This window comes from Vipera berus, assembly GCF_964194415.1.
Source record: "Vipera berus genome assembly, chromosome: 1".
Taxonomy (NCBI): Eukaryota; Metazoa; Chordata; class Lepidosauria; order Squamata; family Viperidae; genus Vipera; species Vipera berus.
Genome location: NC_138202.1, coordinates 7237704 through 7257271, shown reverse-complemented (window position 1 = coordinate 7257271; position 19568 = coordinate 7237704). Strand labels below are relative to the sequence as shown.

At 47.3% G+C, this 19568-nt stretch overlaps 1 protein-coding gene across 1 annotated transcript in view; it reads left to right on the top strand.

The window, feature by feature from the left end:
* SAFB2 (scaffold attachment factor B2) overlaps positions 1-16407 on the top strand; it is a 55802-nt gene extending 39395 nt beyond the window's left edge. The window contains exons 15-19 of the mRNA XM_081320901.1: positions 4671-4961; positions 6318-6455; positions 9218-9257; positions 13567-13682; positions 16020-16407. Coding sequence (XP_081177027.1) covers positions 4671-4961; positions 6318-6455; positions 9218-9257; positions 13567-13682; positions 16020-16146 — 712 coding nt within the window. The 3' untranslated portion in view covers positions 16147-16407. The remainder of the gene's footprint in view (positions 1-4670; positions 4962-6317; positions 6456-9217; positions 9258-13566; positions 13683-16019) is intronic.
* Positions 16408-19568: the final 3161 nt, after the last annotated feature.

Sequence of the window (19568 nt, the reverse complement as noted above, 5' to 3'; positions counted from 1 at the left end):
CCTCATCCAGCCGTGCACACTGGGGAATTATGGGAGCTGAAGTCCACCTGTCTTAAAATTACCCAGTTTAGAGACCCCCTGCTTTAGAGCAAGAGAGCCTGGTCCATTAAATTTGGGATTTCACAAATTCTGTCCTTGAGGGCACCTAGTTCTTCTTTGGGGCTACCTTAATGTGAGTGCTGCTAACATCGGATGTTCTTGCTTGACAACACAGGGGGATGTAGCCTTCCTTTACCTCATATATTATTTTTAGAGCTAGAATTAGTGGATGCTGGGGGGAGTAGGGAGAATGTATCTCAAGACTGTTTGTAATAAGAGAAGAGAAGAATTTGGTGGGTTGTTAAAAAGGAAGTGAAACTTGCATGTTAAACTAATTGGAGAATGTGATTTATGACGTGTAGTTAAGGGAGGGAATTGTGTATGATAGATGTGTTCAGGGGAGGGAAATTCAGATTCTGGCATCCATCCATGAGTGCCGATGCTTCGTTCTCATTGTTGTTAGTTGTGAAGTCGTGTCCGACCCATCGTGACCCTATGGACAACGTTCCTCCAGGCTTTCCTGTCCTCTGCCATCTTCTGGAGTCCATTTAAGCTCACGCCTACTGCTTCAGTGACTCCATCCAGCCACCTCATTCTCTGCCGTCCCCTTCTTCTATTGCCCTCAATCTTTCCCAGCATTAGGCTCTTCTCCAGTGAGTCCTTCCTTCTCATTAGGTGGCCAAAGGATTTGAGTTTTAGCTTCAGGATCTGGCCTTCTAAAGAGCAGTCAGGGTTGATCTCCTCTAGGACTGACCGGTTTGATCGCCTTGCAGTCCAAGGGACTCGCAGGAGTCTTCTCCAGCACCATAGTTCAAAGGCTTCAATTCTTTGGCGCTCAGCCTTTTTTATGGTCCCACTTTCACTGCCATACATTGCAACTGGGAAGACCATCGCCTTGACTATACGCACTTTTGTTAACAGGGTGATGTCTCTGCTTTTTAGTGTGCTGTCTAGATTTGCCATGGCTTTCCTCCCCAGGAGCAAGCGTCTTTTAATTTCTTGGCTGCAGTCCCCGTCTGCGGTGATCTTGGAGCCCAGGAAAATAAAATCTGTCACTACCTCCATTTCTTCCCCATCTATTTGCCAGGAATTGAGAGGGCCGGATGCCATGATCTTCTTTTTCTTAATGTTAAGTTTCAAGCCAACTTTTGCACTCTCCTTCTTCACCCGCAACAAGAGGCTCTTTAGTTCTTCTTCACTTTCTGCCATTAGAGTGGTATCATCTGCATATCTTAGGTTGGTGATATTTCTTCCGGCAATCTTTATTCCAACTTTTGATTCATCTAGCCCTGCCTTTCTCATGATGTGCTCTGCATATAAGTTAAATAGGCAAGGTGACAGTATACAGCCTTGCCGGACTCCTTTCCCAATTCTGAACCAATCAGTGGTTCCGTGTCCAGTTCTCACTGTTGCTTCTTGACCCGCATATAGGTTTCTCAAGAGTTCTCATTATTATAGACTTTTTAGAAAAAAACAATGGCTGAATGTTCTTTGATCTTTGAACTTTGGTCGCTAAGCAGTGTGGTTGTTAAGTGAGCCACATCTGCTTTTATAATTTTTTTTGCCACGGTTGTTAAATTTGCCGTTAAGCAAATCGCACGGTCATTAAGTGAATCCAGCTCTACCCCATTTTCTTCTTGGAAGCCGCCTGGGAAGGTCGTAAATGAGGATGATGGGACCTCAAAATGCTGCAACCATTGTAGAGACATGCCGGTTGCCAAGCGCCCGAATTTTGATCCGTGTGAACATGGTGACGTTGTGACGGTTGTAAGTGTGAGGAGGATCCTAGGTCACTTTTTTCCGCATTGCTTTAACTTTGATTAGTTGTAAATTGAGGACTATTCCTGTTCTGTTCTTCTAGAATGGTCCTTCGCATGTCGGAAAAGGCCAAGTGTAGACCTCAATCTGAGACAATTATTATGGGGCCAAAACCGAGCCACAAATTTCTGTCGCTAAGCGAGACAGTTGCCAAGTGAGCTTTGCCCCATTTTACGACCTTTCTTGCCAGAAGTGAATCATTGCAGTTGTTAAGTTACTAGTATAGTTGTTAAGTGAATCCGGTGTCTTCCCCCCCCCCATTGACTTTGTTTGTCAGAAGGTCGCAAAAGGGGGTCACGTGATCCCAAGACACGGTGACCGTCATAAATATGAGTCAGTTGCCAAGCATCTGGATTTTGACACATGACTGTAGGGATACTGCCAGCGGTCGTAAGTGTGAAAAACCATCAGAAGTCATTTTTTTAAAAAAAATGGTCACTAAATGAATGGTTGTAAGTCAAGGACTACCTATATTCCACTACAATTCAGTTGCAGAGGAGGGCGTATCCCAAGATGGTTTCCTCCAGAGAGGAAGGACCGGTCCCCATCATTCCCTGCACAGATACCTGAAAGTCAACAATTTAGGGAATGCTAACACTTTCTAGTCCAGGGGTGTCAAACTTGATTTCACTGAGGGCCAAATCAGCACTGTGGTTGCCCTTGGGGGGTGGGCGTGTGTGTGTGTGTGATGGGGTCCTCGCGGCCGACTGGCTAGGGTGTCATGGTTCTGACAGATGAAACTCTTCAAAGAACTTCGAGGCATTGTTTACCTTAAATCAGGGCTTTTCAACCATTTCACCCATTGTACCACTTTTAGGATAGGGCAACATTCGAGTACCACCAGTTGCCTAGCAAGGTGTCAAAAACTTGATGACCATGTTAGGTATTGTTGTGCAGAGGGCTCCTTGTGCTACCAAGGAGTTGCACAGACAAGGAAGGGTACTGAGAGCAGTAAGAGTCACACAGTAACCACAAGAGTACACTGAGTTGTGAAGAACAAAAAGTATTTTACTTTTGAGGTGGTGTAAGAACAAAAATGCACGGTCAAAAATAAACAGTCCAGGTCATACACAATAGCAACAGTCCAAGGAGTAATCCAAAATACAAAGTCTTCTTACCGGTCCAGAGGTCAATACACAGTTCAGCTTTATCACAGTAGTAAACCAACAGTACAGCAAAATAGAGCAAAAACAGTAGTAGTAGAGAGCAGTGAATTCAGAGAGAGAGAAGCTACGTTCCTAGCTCCCTCTTATGGCCATGAGAACACTTACACACCCATTGGCCAATTAACATTTTAAAGTCACAACATCATGGTTTATATATTTTCAACCCAACATTGTAGGCTATCACCATATGTCTAACAGACCAAAAAAAGAGGAAAAAAGTGATGAAGTACAGGTGGTCCTCGACTTACAACAGTTCGCTTAGTGACTGTTCGAAGTTACAATGGCACTGAAAAAAGTGCCCCCCCAAGCCACAGCCGAGCAAGACGCCTGCCTGCCCGCCCGGCAGCGCTCTTCCTCCTGTCCGAGGTTTTCATTGTTGTGAGGATTGGCAGTGGGGGTGGGGTGGGGGTGTTTGGTTTTTATTTTCCCCCGCCCCCTCGCTGGGTGGCTGCTGCAGGTTTTGGTCATGTCACATGACCCTGAGACACTGTGACCGTCATAAATATGAATCATTTGCCAAGCATCTGAATGTAAATCCCAAGACCCTGGAAATGCTGCAACATTCCAGCTGATCGGCGCTTCTTCTGGGCTCAGCGGACGCGCCAGGATCAATGCGGAGCTCCAGCTGGATCCTGGCGCTGATCCTGGAGCTTCCGCTGAGCCGATAGCCCTGCAGCTCCAGCCGTCTCTTGCTCAGGCTTGTGCGGTGCTGCCACCAGTTCAGCTCATTCCCCTCCCCCGCTACCACTTTTCTAGGATGGTCGCGTACCACCTGCCAGGTGCCAACGTACCACAGGTGGTACCCGTACCACTGGTTGGAAAGTCCTGCCTTAAAGAATCCTTTATTTGAGTAGCATAGCATCGGCACTAACACGTAGTATCAACACGTAGTATCAAAGCACAATTCCCTCCTCCAGTTAACAGTCATAAATCCCATTCCCCAATTAGTTTGAGACATGGGTTTTCCCTCCAGCTTTCCAGCCCAATTCTTATCATCTCTTATTTCAACCTTGGTTTTCACACTAGGCCCCGTGTTATTATGTCTAGCTAGATTCTCGCGCACGTTTCCCCCCCCCCCCCCACAAAGCATCATCTAACTCTAAAAGCAAAAAAGAAGAAAACGGCTGCGTCTCCATCTGTGGTCAGTGCAAAAATGCCCGAAGTTAGCAGCGTTGACGTCGGGTGTGGCTGGGTGGGGCTGGCCAGTTCGATGTCTCTCACGTCGGGAGGGGGGGGGCGCCTGCCAGGCTGGTTGGGAGAGCCAGGGGTTTCCAGCAGAGGGGTGTAGTTCTAGGGTGGGTGCTGGGGTCTGGTCCACTGGAGGAGCTTTGCTCAGAGATGGGGCGGGTGGGGGGGCTGCCCGACGCATCTGGATCGCGTGCCTCCCCCTCCTCGCGCCTCTGCCTGCGCTGGCTGCTCGGAGGGCCGGGCTGGCGGCCACGGCGCTCAGACCTGCCTGCACTGTGTGGGTTGTGGGATCCTGGGTTGCACCAGCCAGGCTGGGAAGGGCCAGGGCAGCAGGGGCCGATCCCTCGCCATCGCTGGGGCAACCGCACGGGCCAGATCTGGCCCGCGGGCCTGGAGCTTGACACGTCTTGCCATTTTCCCCCGCACAAACCGCCTCTCCCTTTCCGTGTGTGAACCCAGGGAACGGGAGCGGAAGGAGCGGGACCAGCACTCCCAGGAGGCCCCGGAGTCGGACGAAAGGCAGCGGCTGCAAAAGGAGCGGGAACGGCTGCACATCCAGAAGCAACGGCTGGAGCGGGAGCGGATGGAGCGGGAGAGGCTGGAGCGGGAGCGGATGCGCATCGAGCAGGAGCGGCGCAGGGAGCAGGAGCGCATCCACCGGGAGCGGGAGGAGCTGCGGCGGCAGCAGGAGCAGCTGCGCTACGAGCAGGAGCGCCGCTCGGCCTTGCGGAGGCCCTACCACGACGGACGGTGAGAGAGAGAGGAGTGTCAGCTTGTAAGGCAGGAGCGCCGACATGGCACCTGGCTGTTCTTTGCGTTGAAGTCAAACTCGGAGCTTCTGTTAAATGCCTGCCGGTTTTGTAAGCGTTCTACCTTGTGGGCATTTTGTCCCCTGCTCTTTTCAGCTCTGACCCTGCAATCTGTTGGCCCTAACATTATTAACCAAAAAAAAAAAAGCCAACGCAGCCCGAGGCTGCCTTAACAGAGGGGCAGAATCAAGATCACGTGAAGCTTTAGTCCCGCTTTATTTTATTTTTATTTATTTTAATCCCATTTATATCCCGCCCTTCTCCGAAGACTCAGGGCGGCTTACAATTTAAGCACAAACCAATGTGCTTAGCAATAGCCTTCATTCTATGTATATGCCTGCTTATTAGGGCTTTCGCCCCCCCCCCCCAAGCGGCATTATTACAAAGTCAGCTTAATTGCCCCCAACAATCTGGGTCCTCATTTTACCTACCTGGAAGGATGGAAGGCTGAGTCAACCTTGAGCCTGGTGGGATGCGAACCTGCACTAATTGCAGGCAGCTGGTGTTACTTAAGGAGGCATTAGCCCACTGCTCCACCAAGGCTCTTTACAAGGCCTTGGCAAGGCCACCCTTGGAATCCGGCATCCAGTTCTGGTCACCGTGTTATAAATAAAGATGTCGAGAGTCTGGAAAGAGTGCAGAGAAGAGAAACAAAGATGATCAGGGGAGTGAAGGCCAAAACGTAGGAAGAATATTTGCAGGAATTGGGTATGTCTAGTCTGGTCCACAAAAAGACTAGGGTTGATGTGATAAAGGGCTGCCACATAGAAGAGGGTGGGGGTGGGGTTCAAGCTATTCCCCAAAGCTCCTGAAGGCAGGAGAAGAAGCAACGGATGGAAACTAACCAAGGAGAGAAGCAACCTAGAACTAAGGAGAAATTTTCTGACAGGGAGGACAATTAGCCAGTGGAACAACCTGCCTCCAGAAGTTGTGGGTGCTCCAACACTGGAGGTTTTTAAGAAGAGACTGAATAACTGTGTGGAATGGCTGGAGCAAAGGGTTGGACTAGAAGACCTCCAAGGTCCCTTCCAACTCTGTTATTCTGTATGAAAGCTGATTGGATGACTTTGGGCCGGTCCCTCCCTCTCTCTTCTCTCAGCCCAGCCCACCTCACAGGAGCTTTGTGGAGAAAAAGGAAGGCATATTATGCACGTTGGCTGTCTTGAGTTACTGAATAAAGACAGGCCAAACCTCTAAAAAGTAAACACACAGCTTAGAAATAAATTGCTGTAACGGTAACCCAAGTCTTGTCTGGAACCGGGGCGCTGATAACCTGTTGAATCTGGACTCTTTGCAGCCGTGACGATGGCTACTGGCCAGAACCAAAGCGGATGGCCATGGATGACCGATACCATTCGGACTTCAGCCGGCAGGATCGCTTCCACGGCTTCGATCACAGAGATCGTGGCCGCTACCAAGACCACTTCGGGGACAGGTAGGTAGCCGTGCCCTTCCTTCTAGCTTCGAAGCTCTCAACGCACAAACCAAACGAGGGACGAGTTGGCCAGTCTGAAGGCGCAACTCTGCAGCCGTTTCGCCCGGGGCTTCCAAAGTCTGGTCGAGAATTAAAAAAATGCCTTGAGGCGTTCAAGAGCGTCAAGGTGACCGTCCATTTATTAAAACCCTCAACTCCTCGCCATCGTCATCATCCCGTTTCTTGTGGAAGTCGTTGCACGCCGGCCTTCTTCCACGTCAGCCTTTTGCATTAACCCGAACGGTAACCTTTGGTTTTATTAGCTAATCAGTGGTGGTTTATTCGAGTTCAGCGCCTCCAGCGGCATTCTTGCAGGCCACAGGGCAGCAGATGGGCTGCCGTCTGCAAAGGACGTTTTCGTCCCGCGAGTTACGGCTGGAACTCGGACCTTTCGTTCAGTTATTTCTTGCTGAAACTGTGCAAACGTTGAACATGCCCTTATTTGTCTTCCTTTGGATACCTGGAATGGAGAGGGTCCCAATTGGCCTTTTTGACGGCTCGGTGACTTGACGGCTGGGCCCTTTTCTTTTCTTAATAAACCTTACTGTGTTTCCAGAAATTTTTTTTAACATACAGAATAACTGCCAGTAAAAAGGAGCAGAGGTTAAAAATAAATAAATTCAAAAAGGAGTTAAAATGTGGGGGAGTAAAAGAGGTGGCGGGGGGGGGGGGGTGGAGAAACAGGGAAAAGACTTCTAACTTTCTTCAGTGCAGATACATAGTCAGATATAATCAGTCCTTGACTTAACAACCGTTTGTATTTATTTATGTTATTTTAATCCCATTTATATCCCGCCCTTCTCCGAAGACTCAGGGCGGCTTACAATCTAAGCACAAATCCAATGTGCTTAGCAATAGCCTTCATGTGTAGGGCAGGGGTAGGCGACCTTGGCTCTTTTGTGACTCATGGACTTCAACTCCCAGAATTCCTAAGTCCATGAGTCATAAAAGAGCCAAGGTTGCCTACCCCTGGTATAGGGACTGTCTGGGGTTACAACAGACACTGAAAAAAGTCACAGCTGTTTTTTCATACTTAACGACTGTCAGAGCATCCCCGTGGTCATGTGATCCAAATTCATATGACTTGGCAACTGACTCATATTTATGACAGTTGCATTGTCCCTGGCTCCAAGTCATCACCATTTATAACCTTCCCAGCTGGCTTCCAACAGTGGCTAGATAATGCTTAACAACCACACGATTCATTTAACAACTTCAGTGATTCACTTAACCGTAGCGCAAAAAAAAAGGTGGTAAAATAGGGCAATACACACTTTAACAATTGCTTTGCCGAGCCAACAGAAATTTTGGGCTCATTTGCGGTCGTAAGTCGAGGACAGCCTGTAATCTCTTACTCTATTAAACCTCTTACTCTCTTACTCTTACTCTCTTAAACATAGGACAGCTAATATCTTAACTTTTTTAAGTTTCACAGCCTCTTTTAACGAGTCTTAGAAGAAATCCAAAAAATCCAAGGCCAAATTCTGAAATGCCTATCCGTTTCTTCTCTAGCAAAGATCATCAAAGCCGTTTTTTGGTTTTCAAACAAACCTGAGCGAAATCTTAGAATAACTATAACAGTCAGTCCCGTCGAATGACAGCCGGAACGGTTTCTAGGAAGGGAATCTCCACGCGATAGCCAAGTATCGCTTACGTGTGGAAGAATTTACCTCCTTTTTTCTGGGGTCCCACGAAAGATGAAAGATCAAGGAATTGGAGCATCCCTAGGTTGGGTTTTCGGAGCCATTTGAGGGTCATACCATGTTTGTGCGCGCTTGACATTCTTGTCTGTGTGAGAGAAACTGCTTGGTATAGGTCACGGGTCTTCAAACTTGGCCCTTTCGTGACTTGTGGACTTCAACTCCCAGAATTCCTCAGCCAGGCACGCGTGCCTGGCTGAGGAATTCTGGGAGTTGAAGTCCACAAGTCACGAAAGGGCCAGGTGTGAAGACCCCTGGTATAGGTGATGGTGGGACAATTAATTTCATAATTGGGAGACCATATTTTGTAAGAAGTTGAACGTAATATGGCTATATTTCATCCTTTCTATCTGTTCCATTATCTTATTGATATCATTCTTATGATTGTTATTTGATACTATGATTACTATTACTTTGTTGTTTGGCACGTACTCAGAGAGCTTATGCACCGGAGACAAATTCCTTGTGTGTCTTTATCACACTTGCCCAGTAAAGTATTCTTAACTCAGTAATTTAATCAATTCGTTTCTTCTTCTTTTTTTCTTTTTTCTTTTTGTCGTTTCGGCCTTGCCCCTTTTTTGCGATATTGTTCTTGGCAATATTGTACACAGATTTCCATACCCTGCCGACCAAAATTGGACAGGGACATTTGCAGGGGAGCTGAAAATCACTAGGATTGAATCCAGTTGGTGTTAACATTTTCATTGACCAGGTAGAAAAATAAAGGCATCTGCACGTTTATAAAAGTATCGATCGACACTTTTCCCGCATGGCGCTGGGAATCGTCTTAAGCTTCGTAATTATTTTAAATTTCTGATAAATCCATGCACAGCGGATAATGTAATGTAATGTAATGTAATGTAATGTATTATATCGGGCATAATTATTTAATGTTTTTAACTTTTGTATTTCGTATTTTAATATTTATTGCCCTGTACACCGCCCTGAGTCCTTCGGGAGAAGGGCGGTATAAAAATTTAATAAATATAAATGTATAAATATAACTTCCTTTTCCCCTTTTAGGAGAGAAAGTTCAAGAATGGTGCCAGACCGAGACGGACAGGTATGCTTAACTTGAACTGTGGTGCGAATTGTTAAAAATGCCCGTCTCTTGCTCGAAAACGGCCCAGTTTTTATCCCAAAGGCGCTTTTTTTTTTACCCAGGAGGCAACTGGACCTTCTTTGTTTTTCCTTTGAAGACGTTTCGCTTTTCATCCCAGAAGCTTCTTCAGCTCTGACTGGATGGTGGGGGAATGGGAGGATTTATACCCCTTGCAAACAGCTGGTCATTTGCATCCTTTTTTAGAGTCGTTGAGGCCACTCGGAGGCTTATCTGTGTCCTCAGGGTCCTCTGAGTAGTGCAAATGGCCGTGGAGTCTCCTTGGAGCTGCTGAAAGGAGACTGTTGTAGCCTGGAGAAGGACGATGTCGTATCCCGTATCCCTTCCCCTCTGTTCAGAGAGGACTGTTCAATTTTGACACAGATGGCCTCTTTGACCCCCTTTCAAACGAGCAGCGGTCATCTCTGTCCGAAACGTGGCCATCTACGTCAAAACTGAACAGCCCCCTCTCAACAGAGCGGGAGGGACACGACACCGTCTATCTCCAGGCTACCCCATCGTCTTTTCGGCAGCTCCAAGGAGGCTCCACGGCCATTTGCCCCTCAGGTGACCTTGAGGATGCACATAAGCCTCCAGGTGGCCTCAGCGACTCTCTAAAAAAGGATGCAAATGACCTGCTGTCTGCAAGGAGTATAAATCCTTTCATTTCCCACCATCCAGTCGGAGCTGAAGAAGCTTCTGGGATGAGAAGCGAAACGTCTTCAAAGGAAAAACAAAGAAGGTCCAGTTGCCTCGTGAAGGGGGGGGGAAAGGCACCTTTGGGACAACCAAGACCTGGATGACGGAGAATCTCCGTGCCCAGTTTTTAAAGTTGAGGATTTGCAATTTCAAGGGGGCAAGTCTGGAGTCAAAGATGGACTACAAGGGCTCGTTCGAACTCTGTTCCGGGCGTGACCCACACGTCCGTTGTCCATCGAAGGAAGCAAGAAAGGAAGAGATAGTAAGAGACCACACCTGTCCTTCACAAACTTGCCTTTTGGACAAGCCAATTTTACAGGTGGTCCTCGACTTAACCACCGTTCATTTAGCGACCATTTGAAGTTACAACGGCGCTGAAAGAAAGGAACTTGTGACCATTCTTCGCACTTAACGACCGTTGCAGCGCCCCCACCCTCCACCCCCATGGTCACGTGACTGAAATTCGGACGCTTCCCAACTGGTTCATATTTACAACGGTTTGCAGTGTCCCCCGGATCAGGTGATCCCCTTTTGCGACCTTCTGACAAGCCAAGTCCAAGGGGGAAGCTGGATCCGCTTTTAATAACTGTGTTACTAACTTAGCAATTGCAGAGACTCACCTAACAATCGTGGCAGGGTAGGTCATAAAATGGGGGCAAGGTTCACTTAGCAACAGATTTTGGGCTCCCATTGTGGCCGTACGTCGAGGGCTACCTCTCTCTTTGTCTTTAGACGTCTGCCTCTGTGTGGGCTGCTCTCCCGCGTGGTGGTTTTTTTTTTAACACCTCGCCCCCCTCATTGACATGAGAATGCAAATGAGCCATTAAAAATTGGACCGTGAAATTAGAAACTTCCTTATCCAAAGTCAGCTTTTGTTTAATACAGATGCCCCCTTTCTGCGGCGATTAAACCCAAAGTGGCTTTGCTACAGATGTAAGGCTGACAAGATCACCATTTATTTCAAACTATGAGGTTTTTTTTTAATGTTTTTGGCCTTCCGTGTTCACCTGCAGGGCCCACTGACTGAGTGCCCCAAACATGTAGCGGTGACTAGCATTTAAGCAATAGCACAGGGGTAGGCAACCTCGGCTCTTTTATGACTCATGGACTTCAACTCCCAGCTGGCTCAGGAATTCTGGGAGCTGAAGTCCATGAGTCATAAAAGAGCCAAGGTTGCCTACCCCTGCAATAGCGTTTAGGCTAGTAGGCCCTCCCCATAGCCCTTTGCAGCACTCTCTTTTGGTGGCTTACAGTGTAGAAGGATTGTTTGCATCTTGGCCCCAGCAATCTGGGTCCTCATTTGCCCAACCTCAGAAGGATGGAAGGCTGAGCCAACCTTGAGCCCCCGTCAGGATCAAACTCCAGGCTGTGGGCACAGCTTGCTTGCAATGCTGCATTCTAACCACTACCCCAGTGATGGCAAACCTTTTAGAGACAGAGTGCCCAAATTGCAACCCAAAACCCACTTATCTATCGTCGGGTGCCAGGTGGGCGTGGCCCATTGGGTGGGCGTGGCCCATTGGGTGGGTGTGGCTGCGGTGGTAACGGCAGACTGGGTGGGACTAAAAAGTTCAATCAGTCAATTCCAACTTTGCGAGATCTTTTTTTTTCCCCACGAGAAATTGAAATTGATTGATTGAGCCTTTTTTTTTGGCACACGGCAGCGGAGGCCTAAAGCGAAAAGGTTTTATAAAACCCAGCTGAAGGCCTAGGACTGGGGTGATGGCGCATGTGCCCACAGAGAGGGCACCTCTGCGTGCCACCTGTGGCACCCGTGCCATAGGTTCGCCACCACGGCACTACGCCATCCCAGCTCCTCTACTAAACTAGTGATTGTAAATCAAGGACTAGATATAGATAGATGGATGGATTGGATAGGATAGGATAGGATAGGATAGGATAGGATAGGATAGGATAGCAATAGCAATAGCAATAGCACTTAGACTTATATATCGCTTCACAGTGCTTTATAAACCTTTCTAAGCAGTTTGCAGAGTCAGCATCTTGCCCCTCCAACAATCTGGGTCCTCATTTTATGGACCACCGGAAGGATGGAAGGCCGCGTCAAGATAGATACGATAGATACTGTAGATAGATAGATAGATACAATAGATAGATAGATAGATACGACAGATAGATAGATAGATGATAGATAGATAGATAGATAGATAGATAGATAGATAGATAGATAGATAGATAGATAGATAGATACGGCAGATAGATAGATAGATACGACAGATAGATAGATAGATAGAATGAATGAATGAATGAATGAATGAATGAATGAATGAATGAATGAATGAATGAATATGGGATAAAATAGCAATAGCACTTAGACTTATACCACTTCACATTGCTTTACAGCCCTCTCTAAACAATTTACAGAGTCAGCCTGTTGCCACCCCTCCCCCCCGCGCCCTCCCCCCCAGCAGTCTAGGTCCTCGTTTTACGGATGGCAGGCTGCAGGGAAGTCGTCCTGTTGACCCAGAATTAGGAGATGGCCTAGGAGGTATCAATTGTGAATATGTGCAGCTGGCCCTGCTGTCTTTTTGGGCACTTGCAGAGTCCTGGTTGCAGGGCCATGAAAGGACAGCAAGGAAAACACCCCATGTCCTAACCCCCCCAGGAACGTAGGATATCCTTAGGGAAACACCCCAAAGGGAACACGTTTAGCTGCTTCTGCTTTCTTCCTTCTTGCCTACAGTGTGCCAGACTTACTGGGTGAAATCTTTTATCTCAGGGCTTTTCAACCTTTTCACCCATTGTGCCACTTTTAGGATATGGCAGCATCCGAGTACCACCAGTCACCTAGCAAGCTGTCAAAAACATGACGACCAAAAAAAAAAAAGGAAAAAAGTGTTTTGGTCACTTCACATGACCTTGGGACACTGTGACCGTCATAAATATGAATCAGTTGCCAAGCATCTGAATGTAAATCACAAGACCCTGGAGATGCTGCAACATTCCAGCTGATCGGCGCTTCTGGGCTCAGCAAAAGCGCCAGGATCAGCGCCGAGCTCCAGCTGGAGCCCAGCGCTGATCTCGGCGCTTCCGCTGAGCCCTGACAGCCCTGCAGCTCCAGCCGTCTCTTGCTCAGGCTTGTGCGGTGCTGCCACCGGCTCAGCTCATTCCCCTTCCCTGCTACCACTTTTCTAGGATGGTCGCGTACCACCTGCCAGGTGCCAATGTACCACAGGTGGTACCCGTACCACTGGTTGGAAAGCCCTGATCTATCTTACGCGTGTCAGCTTTGCTGGGTGGATTGCTTATGTAACCAGAAGGAACCCATACCAGGATTCCTTGTCATTCGGGGCTTCTCTCTTTTAGAGGAGCCCACCTTTGTCCAGCTGAATAAAAACGTCAAGCTTAAAGGCAACTTCCGGTTTCCCTGCATTTTTGCATCGAAGCGAAACCTCCGAACCTGCCCAGCAGGCCTGCGGTGCCGCCTTCGTAACCGCTGGGCCACCAGGGCTCGGAGCTGCCCCCTTAAACCTTAACGGGGGTCATCGTTTTAATTGTGGACCGTTTCGTGTCGAGAAGCTTCGTAACCTGATTTTGGCCCGTCTCTTTTCAGCACCATCCTGACGAGAGGCCTGGCCCTCCCCCCGATCGCCATTCGCGGGACGGCTGGACGGGTTACGGGTCAGAGCGGAGGCTGAGCAGGGGCCGAGGTTTCCCTCCCCCATCCCGGTGAGTTTCTTTAAAGAGGAAGAGGCGCCTTTCGACCCCGTTTTTCTGGAGACAGAAAGGGGCACGTACATACGTACAGGTAATCCTCGACTTAACGACCACGACTGAGCCCAAATTTTCCACTGGGGAGCCAGACAATCGTTAAGTGAGTTTCAAACTCCCCCCCCGCCCCGCTTTCACGACATTTCTTGCCACAGCTGTTCAGGGAATGGCTGCAGTTGTTTATTTTATTTATTTATTTTATTTTAATTCCATTTATATCCCGCCCTTCTCCGAAGACTCAGGGCGGCTTACAAGCTTAGCAGTTGTTAAGTTAGTGACACGGTTCTTAAGTGAATCTGGCTTCTCCCATTGATTTAGGCTTGTCAGAAGGTCGCAAAAGGGGATCACGAGACCCCCGTCACCCTGCAACTGTCATAACTATGAACCAGTTTCCAAGCTGCATTAACAGAGGGATAGAATCAAGATCACGTGAGGTGTTAATATCGCTTTATAACGCCTTGGTGAGGCCACACTTGGAACGTTGCATCCAGTTATGGTCGCACGATGTAAAAAAGAGGTTGAGACTAGAAAGAGTGCAGAGAAGAGCAACAAAGATGACCAGGGGACAAGGATAAAACATATAGGGAATGGTTGCTGGAATTGGGAACGTCTAGTTTAATGAAGAGAAGGACGAGGGGTGACATGATAGCAGGCTTCTGATATATCAGGGGCTGCCCCAAAGAAGAGGGAGTCAAGCTATTCTGCAAAGCGCCCGAAGGCAGGACAAGAAGCAATGGATGGAAACTAACCAAGGAGAGAAGCAATCTGGAACTAAGGAGAAACTTCCTGACGGTTAGAACAATTAACCAGTGGAACTACCTGCCTCCAGAAGCTGTGAATACTCCCACACTGGAAGTTTTTAAGAAGAGACTGGACAGCCATTTGCCTGAAATGGTATAGGGTTTCCTGCCTGAGCAGGGGGTTGGACTAGATGACCTCCAAGGTCCCTTCCAACTTCTTCTTCGTCTTCTTCTTCTTCTTCTTCTTCTTCTTCTTCTTCTTCTTCTTCTTCTTCTTCTTCTTATTATTATTATTATTATTATTATTATTATTATTATTATTATTATTATTATTATTATTATTATTATTATTATTATTATTATTATTATTATTATATCTCTGGATGGTTGGACTGGGCATTCAAGAAGAAAAATGGAAGAACTGGGAGAGCCTTGACATGTTTTGTCCCCAAAATGACAATAATAATAATAATATAATAATAATATAATTCTCCTCCTCATTAATAATGATGTTATAATAACAACTCAACAACCCATTTTTCCGCAACAACCATGTGAGGTTGGCTGGTTTGAGAGGGACTGACCCAAAGGCACCTAGCCAGTTTTCTTATCTAAGGTGGGACTAGAACTCACCATCTCCTGGTGATTGACCCAAAGTCACCCAATTGACATTTTTTGACTAAGGCAGAACTAGAACTCACAGTCTCCTGTTGATTGGCCCAAAGTCACCCTGCTGGCTTCCATGGCTAAGGCTGCCACAAAGAAGAGGGAGCCAGGCTGTTCTCCAGAGCACCTGAGAACAGGACAAGAAGCATCGGATGGAAACTAACCAAGGAGAGAAGCAACCTAGAACTAAGGAGAAACTTTCTGACAGTTAGAACAATAAATCGGTGGAACAACCTGCCTCCAGAGGTGGTGAATGCTCCAACACTGGAAGTTTTTAAGAAGAGACAGGACAGCCATTTGTCTGGAATGGTATAGGGTTTCCTGCCTGAGCAGGGAATTGGACTAGATGACCTCCAAGGTCCCTTCCAACTTCTTCTTCTTCTTCTTCTTCTTCTTCTTCTTCTTCTTCTTCTTCTTCTTCTTCTTCTTCTTCTTCTTCTTCTTCTTCTTCTTCTTCTTCTTCTTCTTCTTCTTCTTCTTCTTCTTCTTCTTGTTATTATTATCATCATTATTCCTCATCTCCTGATGGTTGACTTAAGAGTCACCCAGCCCCTTCCATCTCAAAGGCAGAACTAGAACTTCCCGTCTCCTGGGGATTGGCCCAAAGCCACCCAGCTGTTTTTCATACCTTAAGACAGGTTTAGAACTCTCCATCTCTGGGTGTTTGGCTCGGAGTCGCCCAGCCAGCTTTCATAACTAGGTCGGGACTAGAACTCACCATCTCCCAGTTTCTAGCCTGGTCCCTTTGCTGCTAGACCGAACTGTGAATCCATCCTAAAGATCCTGGGCGAACCCCAGGCAGCCTTCTCTTTGTCTAAAGGAAAGTGAGATGCTTCAGAACTAAAGCAGTTGCTTTTTTATTTTTGTTTGTCTTTTGTTTTGCCCACAGGCGTGGAGAATTTGCACAAGGCGGATCGCAGAACTCGGTCGCGCAAGCCCCCAATATACCAGGCGGTTTTGCAAGCCCAGATAGAACAACCCGGCCGGGTGACCCACGTTTCGCTCACCGTTACTGAAGATTTTTCCTTTTCCGACACAACTCTGTTGGGACTCTGTGGAATTCTTGCTCCCCTGGTTATGGCCTTGGAACTGTTGTTTGCTGAAACAGAAGCCCACCACAGTAGCTTGCAGATGATGTGAACTCAGTTGTGTTTTGTGTCTGTGTGTGTGTGTTCCCTCCCCCTCCCTGCTCTGGATATGTTTTTAACGGGACACCACTCAGTTGTTTCGCAGGAAAACATTCCATTTTCCACAAATAATAAATTTTACTGTATTGAGCTGATTGGAGAGTTTTTGGGGCAGATTGGGGCAGCTGATAAACAATGAGCTTGAGTGTTTCCCTTGAAGGTTGATGATGGGTGAATACAGGTCATCCTCAACTTATGACTACAGCCGAGCTGAACATTTCCATTTCGACACAAGGTAGTTGTTAAGTGAGTTGGCCCCCATTTGACGACCTCCTCTGCCACAGTTGTCAGGTGAATCACTGCAGTTTTTAAATTAAGTCAGGTGGTCGTTAAGTGGGTCTGGATTCCCCCTTGACATTGCTTGTCAGAAGGTCGCAAAAGAAGACGATCACATGACCGCCGGGACACTGCAAGGGTCATAAATACACGCACAAGACCTTGGGGATGCTGCAGTGCGCGAAAAACGATCTTGAGTCACTCTTTTCAGGGCTGTTGTAACTTTGAAGGGTTGTAAGTTGAGGACCATCTGTATTCAGTTTGGCCCGCGCTGAGCCTTGCATTAGCAATGTTGGGCAAGCTTAGGTGTTAGTAGGCGGGCAGAGTACCCAGAGAAAAAGATTTAAAAAAAATACAGTTTGGAAGAACGAGAAAAAGCAGAGGACAAGATTGATCTTCAGGGGACAGTGTTTCTTACTTAACCTTGGCAATTTGAAGACGGGTGGACTTCAACTCCCAGAATGCCCCAGCCAGCATGCTTTAAGACGGGTGGACTTCAACTCCCAGAATCCCCCAGCCTGCATGATTTAAAATGGATGGACTTCAACTCCCAGAATTCCCCTGCCAGCTTCCTTTAAAATGGGTGGACTTCAACTCCCAGAATTCCCCAGCCAGCTTCCTTTAAAATGGGTGGACTTCAACTCCCAGAATTCCCCAGCCTGCACGCTTGAAGACGGGTGGACTTGCAACTCCCAGAATTCCCCAGCCTGCACGCTTGAAGACGGGTGGACTTGCAACTCCCAGAATTCCCCAGCCAGCTTCCTTTAAAATGGGTGGACAACTCCCAGAATCCCCTAGCCTGCATGCTTTTAAGATGGGTGGACTTCAACTCCCAGAATTCCGGGAGTTGAAGTCTGCCCATCTTAAAAGTGGCCCAGGTTTGAAAGCCACTAGTCTGATACTTATTTAAAATTCTGCTTTCCCCCCCCCCTGCCCCCCATATCTCTCCGTTTGGAAGTCCACCTGGATCCTTCAGCTTGGACCTGAGGTTCACCAAGGTTGGGTTCTTTCACAGCTTGCAGATTCGGCTCTTGGATCCAGCCGATCGCTTCCTTCTCCGTGTATTTGGCATTTCCAAGGAATGCAGGAAAGAACGGAGATGCCTTCGAGATTTTTTTAAAAAAAATTTTATCTTGGGTTTTTTTTATTAACGTTCTCTCAAAAAGCCGAGTTTGAAGCCTGACCTGCTACAAAGAGAAGCTTTTTCTTTGAAGTCCTCGAGGGTCTGTCGGAAATAAAATTGGGCGGCTGAAACGGACAGGAGGAGGCAAACCTGCAGAAGAAGGAAGAAGAAAGCCGTAGAAATTTGAGTGGCTGGCAAGGAGGAACCTCGCTTATTTGAGTGGGTGTATTCTTGCAGTTGTAGAAAGATGGCAGGCACTTCAGACGTCATCCAGTCCCACCCCCTGTTTGATGCTTGGCCTGTACGACCAGACAGAATAGACTTGATCCGGATCCCGTCTATTAAGCTGCAGGGAGGGGAACCTAAGAGATAACCTTGTTTGTTTACGGCATTTGCTTCTTGGAACACTGGTTATAGCTGCCATTTTGACTTTTTTGACTTCCCTATGGAGGTCTCCCCCCCCCCCCCCCACATACACACACGTGCACAAACCATGTTCAAAAAAAGCTCTGAACCTCAGGCCCTGGTTTGGTGCATTTACCGCATCCTATGTGCGGTGGCTCAGTGGGTTAGGACGCTGAGCTTGTCGATCAGAAGGTCGGCAGTTTGGCGAGTCGAATCCCGAGTGCCGCGTAGCAGAGTGAGCGCCTGTTACTCGTCCCAGTTTCTGCCAACCTAGCAGTTCGAAAGCATGTCAAAATGCAAGTAGAAAAATAGGGACCACTCCGGTGGGAAGGTAACAGCGTTCCGTGCGCCTTTGGCGTCTAGTCATGCTGGCCACATGACCACGGAGACGTCCTCGGACAAGCGCTGGCTCTTCGGCTTTGAAACGGAGATGAGCACCGGCCCCTAGAGTCGGAAACGACTAGCACGCATGTGCGGGGGAACCTTTACATTTACCTATGTGCTTTGTTGTCAATTTTAAATTGTTTTTATGCCGATGGACGGGTGGTGCTTTTCGTAAAAATGTATTTATACAGTTGCATTCATGGGTCTTTTGCCCAGAGTCGTTGGAGAGCTAGGCAGCCTTACAAATTTCTTAAGCAAGCAGAAATATTAAGAACTTACAACAAGAAAGGAACCCCTGAGAGCATGAAGACCAACCCCCTTGCTCTGCTTAGGAGTTAGGAACGCCGATAGTTGTCCAGCCACAGTTTGAATAAAACCACTGGGCTTTGTTTGCACTGTTCAACAGCTCTTTGTGAGAGTTTTTTTCCTAACATCCCTCCTGATATCGTAAATCCCTTACAGGGTGTCCTTGGCTTACAGCTGTTCACTTAGTAACCGTTGGAGGTTACAGTGGCACTGGAAAAAAAGTGTCTTAATGACTGTTTTTCACACTTAATGACTGTTGCAGCATGCCCGTGGTCACGTGATCAAAATTCGGTCCCCTGGCAGTTCATATTTATGACAGTTGCAGGGTCCCCGTCTCACGCGATCATCTTTTTGGCAAACTTCTGACAAGCAAAGTGAGTGGGGAAGCCAGACAGACTTTAACTGTGTTATTAACTTAACAACCGCAGTGATTTGCTCTAACAACTGTGGCAGGAAAGGTGGTAAAAATGGGGTAACATTCACTTTAACTTCTGTCTCACTTAGCAACAGAAATTTGGGGCTCCGCTGCGGTCATAACTCGAGGGCCAGCTGTATTGCTTTTATTTATTTATTTATTATTATTATTATTTAAATTAATATACCGCCCTATTCCCGTAGGACTCAGGGCGGTTTACAGGGAAAATTAAAAATACATAGCATACAAAATTAAAAACAGTTAAAACTATTAATTAAATTACAGTCCCTGAAGTTAAACTAAAACCCAATTAAATTAAATAAATTAAAACCCCTCAGTCTG